The 7,423-nt window shown below is 42.0% G+C and overlaps 1 protein-coding gene across 1 annotated transcript; it reads right to left on the reverse strand.

The window, feature by feature from the left end:
* Window positions 1-3,919: 3,919 nt before the first annotated feature.
* On the reverse strand, window positions 3,920-6,453 carry LOC110952364 (protein phosphatase 1 regulatory subunit 3C-B). The gene is made up of 2 exons (XM_022195878.2): window positions 6,254-6,453; window positions 3,920-5,991 (listed from the first exon to the last, which is right to left on the reverse strand). The coding sequence occupies exons 1-2, from the start codon at window positions 6,265-6,267 to the stop codon at window positions 4,968-4,970; spliced, it is 1,038 nt and encodes a 345-aa protein (XP_022051570.1). The 5' UTR covers window positions 6,268-6,453; the 3' UTR covers window positions 3,920-4,967.
* Window positions 6,454-7,423: the final 970 nt, after the last annotated feature.

Genomic DNA, 7,423 nt, shown 5'->3' on the forward strand with positions numbered 1-7,423 from the left:
AAGGAAATGAGAGTATGACATGCAATAAGCCGGAGGACGGTGAGCACCACTGTAGAAACCTACATTCGTACGTGAAGGGAATGAAGAGAAAGAGTGGAGAGAAAGCAGTTGTTCACGGTGATCCGTCAGGAAATTACAGGTTTTAAAGGAATGTGGCTCCATCAGCGAACAGGTGGAGATGAACTGAGGCCTGAAGTTCAGGATGAAACCTGAAGCCGCTACGGGATCAGCTTTTCAATTTTACACAATAAACCCCACAGTGAGAAGTGAGGGAGCAGGACGGTGATGCTTAAGGAGGCCTCCGGATCCGACTGAACTCCAAAGATCAAACTAGAATCTGCATAGATTATCCAACAAGCTGTTACAAAATGAAAAGCAAAGACTCTTACAGTAGCATGTACAGTACACTTCAAAATGTTTTCTCTTTTCCTGCGTCATTTGTCCAGTTTCTTTTCATAGCAGAGACTCATTTGAAGAACTTTGTATACTGGGGCTGTTTTCTCTCTAATATTTGTAGATTGAAGTGTTGTACGTTCGGTACAAAGCTGAATTGTCTTTTCTCTAAATTTACTTTTATACAAACTACTGGTGTAAATATAGACTCTCAGGTGGCATTTACTTCATCTCTCACTGTTTTTTAGGTCGTGAAAGTCCTCCTCTGTACAGGAAACAACAACTTATTTGACTTGGACAATGCAGTAAGGCAGGTCTGATTGGTTCTTTTGGTGAATTAACCATTTGATTGACAATGTTCACCTCTAATGCCTAGAAATGTTCAACCTTAAGACATGAAGGGACACCAGCGCTGCATCCTGGCCTTGGAGCTACCCAAAGGTGTGATTGGTTAAAGAAATATAAACAAGATGAGGCATTTCTTGTTTGCTTGCTTTGAAAATGTCTTATTTTTCTGCAGGTCGGTTCATAATTTTAGAAATAATTGCTCTTTGTATCTGTGTGGCCCATCATGACTTTATAGAAACATCAGCAAAACTGAAGCCAAGGCCAAAAAAAATGGTATGGCATCAAAATACTTCAAGATACAAGATATCCTGTATCTGTACACAGATGTTACAACTGTGCAGGTGACTTAATGCTCCACTGATGTGGCTCAGGGTTAAACATCACTGCTGTCATCCATGTTTGTCATGGCACTGTACAACGCTTTCAGTAAAGATTCTTAATATAAGAGAAATACCCAGAAAAGCAGAGTTAAGGCTGCACTTAAAGAGTTAAAGACCATGATAAAGGAGGAATTTTCCAGCCTTAGAAGGTCATCCTGAGACAGCCTGAGGACTTTCAGTTTGCATGCCAGAGAGAGGCATTCAGCATTCATCCTGCTGAATATGAATCCAGCATGAACAGCAGCACAGACAATTGAAATGAGGAAAGCAAAAGAAAAACTGCTGGAGGCGACAGGAGGATTCTTCTGCTTTTATCCTCGGTCCAAATGTGCAACAGACAGAGCTGTGGAGTCTGCAGAGCTCAAGCTTTAATTATTTATTTGAGGGTCTCGCAAATTGAACAAGAGAAGTCATGAAATGCACGAATTGAAACCCGGCATTTGGATCACATAATTACATGTGTGAGAGTTAATTTAATTTTTTGCTGTTGCAGGTCTGAGTGCTTACTGTAGGTCAAACTGACCGACTGGTCACTCTGTAGCCCGACTGCTGGCATGATGTTTGTATATTTAAAGACTCCTTAAAGAAAATAATATTCCCAGCTCAGGTTTCACAATAAAAACCTCAAGCCTTCATCCAAGCACCTGTGTTTTATACATATACAAAGCATTAATTTTGGACTAAAATTAGCATAAATGGGTCTTTACAGTGGGCTGCACAGTGAGGTAGTGGTTAGCACTTTCACCTTGCAGCAACAAGATCCCTGGTTCAAATCCTGGGGTGGGCCTGTGATCTTTCTGCATGGAGTGTGCATGTGTGGGTTTTCTCTGGGCACTCCAGCTTCCTCACACAGTCCAAAAATTTCCATCCTCTAGATACTGCTTTATCCTCACTAGGGTCACAGGGGGTGCTGGAGCCTATCCCAGCTGTTTATGGACTGTGGGAGGAAGCCGGAGTACCCGGAGAAAACCCACGCATGCACAGGGAGAACATGCAAACTCCATGCAGAAAGATCCCGGGCTCAGGCCGGGACTCAAACCAGGGATCTTCTTGCTGCAAGGCAAAAGTGCTAACCACTACTCCACTGTGCAGCATCCAAAAAATATGCTGAGGTTAACTGGTTACTCTAAATTATCCGTAGGTGTGAATGTGAGTGTGATTGTCTGTCTGTATATGTAGCCCTGTGACAGACTGGTGACCTGTCCAGGGTGTCCCCTGCATTTGCCTGAGTCAGCTGGGATAGGCTCCAGCACCCCCCACGACCCCAGTGAGGATAAAGTGGTGTATAGAGAATGGATGGGTATTTACAGTATGGTATAGAATATTATTCACCAGGGGTGTCAAACTCATTTTAGTTCAGGGGTCACATTCAGCCCAATTTGATCTCCAGTGGGTCGGACCAGAAAATCACAGTATGAAAACTTATAAATAACACAAATTTCCACATTTTTCCTTTGTTTTAGTTTAAAAATTAACGTTTTGAAAATGTTCACATTTAAGGAATTATCTTATTACAAAACATTATGAACAACCTAAAATATCTGAAATTCTGATTTCTTACAGATAACAGAGTTTCTACAAAGGAGCACTGCATTTAGCCACAGGTATTATGATCAAAACAACAAAAGTCAGACAAAAAACGAAGCAACAAAAACAAGATCAAATATTACAAAAATGAGACGAAACTACAAAAACGAGACCAGCGACGCCAGATAAAAAACAAAAAGGAAAAACATTAGACAAAAAAGTTACGTGACCGAATGACGCAAGTGAGACAAAAGAAGACACAAAATTAAAAGAATGAGACAAAAAAAGATGCAAATGACACAAACAAGACGAAAAAATGGCAAAAGCGAAGAACAAAACGACAAGAAAGTAGACAAAAAACACAAGTGAGACTAAAAATATATGATACACAAAACAATGAATAAAGCAAAACACAAAAAGACAAAAATAAGACAAAAAACACAAGTGAGACTAAAATATATGATACACAAAACAATGAATAAAGCAAAACACAAAAAGACAAAAATAAGACAAAAAACACAAGTGAGACAAAAAGGAAACACAAAACAACAAAAATGAGAAACAAAATGACAAAAACATGAGATAAACGTCAGACAAAAAAACAACAAAAAAAGACAAAATCTGACAAAAATGAAAAACAAAATGACAAAAAATGAGCAATGTAGTATTTTACTTCAGGATCAAAACAACTTGTCATTAATCTAGAAATTATTTTAAATTTATAGTTTTACAAATTTACAATTTGCAGTTACTGTCTTCTCTGTAGGGCCGGATTTGGCCTGCGGGCCGTGTGGTTGACACCCTGTTACAGACAAACAAGGAACTTTGTGAGTGCGTCCTGCTTCTAATAATAGCCTCTCACATGCAGACCTACTTTTCCCTCATGTTGAGGTAAATAAAGGCCACGCCCACTCATTATGTATGCACAATTTTCAGTTAGGCATTAAGCCTAAATGTTTGTAAACACTCCGGTGTTTACAAACATTAGCTATGTAATTAAGCTTTGAGCATCATAAGCTACTAATACTCTTAATGTGGCGAGTCTCAATGACAAGTCAATCAGCAGCGGCAGGCTTCAGATTTCTGCGGTGCTGTGTCTTGTATAGTTAAATAGAGTGCTCGTATGTTTGGACGTGCATTTTGAATTATACACTGTGACTGTGTTCAAATTTTACAGTGGCTCGATCTTCCTTATATGTTTATCATATGTAAGCATCTGTAAATGCTTCAGGAGTATTTATTTAAGAAAAAACATCCGAATGCAGAAAGAGTTTAGCACAAACATAGAAATTTATTTCAAAAAGGGAAATACACAATCGACATGGTGTGTGACACTACACACACCTTCAAGTGATACACAGAATGCTGGGACACAAACCTTCTTCACAGTGAGAAAAAATACATCTTGATTCCAGCCACACATACTGTACACTCATCAAATAATTGCACTTATGAGAACAAGCAAACAGAAACATTACACCTTTACATCACTTCTTCCTTCCACCACTCACATTTCCTAACTTCTTCTTCTTCTTCAACCAACCACATACCGAGACTTTTCTTGTGACACTTCTGTTGATAGCAGCTCAGTTCCTTAATACCTCAAAATTACATCACCCGGACTTTTTTTTCTTTTCTTCACCAGACAGACATATGCAGTTTACATGGAGGGAAAGAAAGGGCTGCATGACTGTTAAAAATAAAGGCCATTCTGAATCATGTGTGATTGTTTTCTTTCATGATGGTGCAAAAGGTTTTAGTGTGCATTTTCCATTAGAAATGAATCAGCCGTGTTTAGTAGAGAAGCATTTTGTCGCCATGCACTCCCCATGCTTTCCCTTCAATATGAAGGACATAATCAGCTCCATTTCCAGACATCACATTGAAAAGGACATCTCAATCAGTGCATATTTAACCCATGCATCAGGCACTTTAAAAGGGACTCAACATTGGTGGAGGATTGTACAAATATTCTGCGTTTTAGTGGGCTGGTACTCTGAGAAGGCACAGAAATATTTTACAAAACAGAACTTTCCCTCTGAACATCCCTCGTTTTCCAACCACACAGTTCATCGTCATCTTGTCTCAGGCTAAAGGACCGCGTTACAGCAAAAAGCAGGTCAGTTGAGCACGTTAACAGTTAAGTTTGTGTCTGGTTTGTGTACTTCCTCTGCTGAAAAAGCAGAGGCTGTTTGCTTCAGTTCAGTTTCTGGCTGTGAGCCAGAGTCAAGCTCAAACCCATGGCTGGATCTGCACTGAATGCCCCGTTAGTGTCTGTTATCTTACTCCAATGCCAGCTCAGCAAACATCCAGACCATTTCACCAATAAGGCACAGTGTTATCGACCTGACCCCAGCTCTGCCAGCCGGGAAACATTCCGCTGGACATGCGAGGGCTGCCGAACTGATCGAACCCCAGATCCACAACTTTCACGCCCCCATTTTTGTGCTCTGAAGTCTTCTTCTGCTCAACCGAAATCTGGGATGGCAGAGAGCTGAGGTCCTCTCCGTTCCAGCCGACGTGCTTCAGAACATAATTCTTGCCGTCGTTATTGTCCCAGAAGGTCTGGCCCTGGACCTTGAAGCAGATGCAGAACTCGACCCGGTTTTGCGGTGGGATGTAGGCGGGCAGCTCCAGCACAAACGCGAATGTGTCGGTGTCCTGGCAGCTGTAGACGTTGTTCATGAAGGTGCACTCCACGTCGGTGAAGCTGACCCACGAGTCGTAGGTGATGCGCACCTGCACGGATTTCTCGAAGCCGATGTTCCTGACCTTGATGGTGCCGGTCAGCGAGCGCTCCTGCAGGGAGCAGTTCTCCAAGCAGACCGAGTTCTGAATCAGGCGGTTCCGGAAGTCCAGGTAGTCGGCTGAGGGCTGGTTAAAGTCAAGCACCAGGCTGCGTTCTGAGCTGATCTTTAGGTCCATTGTGGCCGATTCCAGGTCTGTCATGTCAAACTGCAGCTCCTCCATGACCCGTCCACCCCGCTTGGTCTGATACGGCTCGTCGTCGAACTTGGAGAAGACGTGGATGGCGGTGAGCGACATGCCCTTTGTGTCGGCGAACACCACCCTCTTCTTGCTGGCCTTGATGCTGTTGTTGCTCCAGCCCTCGCAGTCGTCCACGGCTGATTTCTGCTGGCTGCTGATGCAGGGTCGCAGCGGTTTGTAGAGCTGCTGGCCGCGGACGCTGGACCGGTTGACCCGGTTTTTGGCCCTGTGCAGGTCCTCATAGGAGCTGAGGAAGCCTCGCAGGGGGGGCGGAGAGTGGCTGATGTAGAATCTCATCGCCACATCCATCGGCATTACTGGGCCAGGCATGGCTGATGGACTGAAGGACAGCACACTGAGGGAGGGAGGAAGGGGGGGGAAGGAAAATACCAGAAAGTTTGAGAGAGGCAGAAAGAGAGAGCGAGATGAGCGATTAGAGCACGAAAACAGCTTCACTTTGTCACCTTTGTACACTTTTCAGTTCAAGTTGGAGCAAACTTTTCAGTCTAAAAAATCTACATGTGGTTTTCAAGCACTTCAACTCTGCAGATCAAACTTTACAAAATCATGCACATGAAAAAAGCAGTTGTGCAAAGCTTACTTAATATAATTCTTACCTTGTGGCACTCATAGAACAAAGCAGTAAACAGTTCCAAGGAGAAAGGAGAGTTTTTAAGAAGTTGTCAGTCCCTCTGCCTTCTGAAGTCTGTAGAGCAGCCTCTCCTAATAGTGCATGCTGCAGTCACTCCCCCTTCTCTTCCTCCTCGCTGTCTGCCTGCCTTTCAGTGCTGGGGTTTGCTCAGCACTCAGGGATTTCAACTGCTACATAGAGACAATTTGCATAGCGTGTCAATTGGTCACTTGGCCAGCCAATGAGAAGTTAGAGGAATCTCTCTGCGGCCAATGGGCTCGCACTGGGCCTGGCTGCTAACCAGCTGATAGGGGGAGTGTCTCCTGAGCTGCTCTCATGGTTGAGATGCCTCAGCTTGTTGCCTCAGTTGCTATTTGAGAAACATGATGGACCCCTGCTGGTGCTGAGATGATCTTCAGATTAGTCACTGAGTCAGCAGGAGTCCCAACACACACCACAGCAGGATCCTCCATGACTCAGGGAGAGGATTCCCAAAATATATTACCTTTTAAAGTATTTTTAATACATCCTATGTGTTTTAGCTTTTATTACCACTGCTAGGAGTACTTTCCCTTCTTTCATTGATAATTTTTTTTGCTGAAGTATTTTATAGTTAGAACTGTTATAGTTCAGTACAGACATTTATTTTTTATTTTACAATGGATGGTGTTTGTTTTGTTGATATAAACTGTACAGTACATGATATAAAGTTGCTCTGTATTAGTTAAAGATCCATAGTAGTTAAAGTTGCTCTTAATGAGTTGAAGTTGCTCCATATTTACGTTGCTCTATATTAACTAAAGTTGCTCTAAAGGAATTAAAGTTGCTCTATATTAGTGAAAGTTGTTCTAGATTAGTTGAAGTTGTTCAAAAATGAGTTAAAGGTGCTCTATATTAGCTAAAGTTGCTCTAAAAGAATGAAAGTTCTTCTATATTGGTTAAAGTTGTTCTAGATTAGTTAAACTTGCTCTGAAGGAGTTAAAGTTGCTCTATATTAATTATAGTTGCTCAAAAATGGGTTAAAGTTGACCTACATTAGTTAAAGTTGACCTATATTAGTCAAGGTTGCTGTAAAATGAGTGAAAGTTGCTCTGTATTCCTTAAAGTTGCCCCATATTAATTAAAGTTGCTCTATAGGAGTTAAAGTTGCAACATA

Source organism: Acanthochromis polyacanthus, chromosome 15 (assembly GCF_021347895.1).
Source record: "Acanthochromis polyacanthus isolate Apoly-LR-REF ecotype Palm Island chromosome 15, KAUST_Apoly_ChrSc, whole genome shotgun sequence".
NCBI lineage: Eukaryota > Metazoa > Chordata > Actinopteri > Pomacentridae > Acanthochromis > Acanthochromis polyacanthus.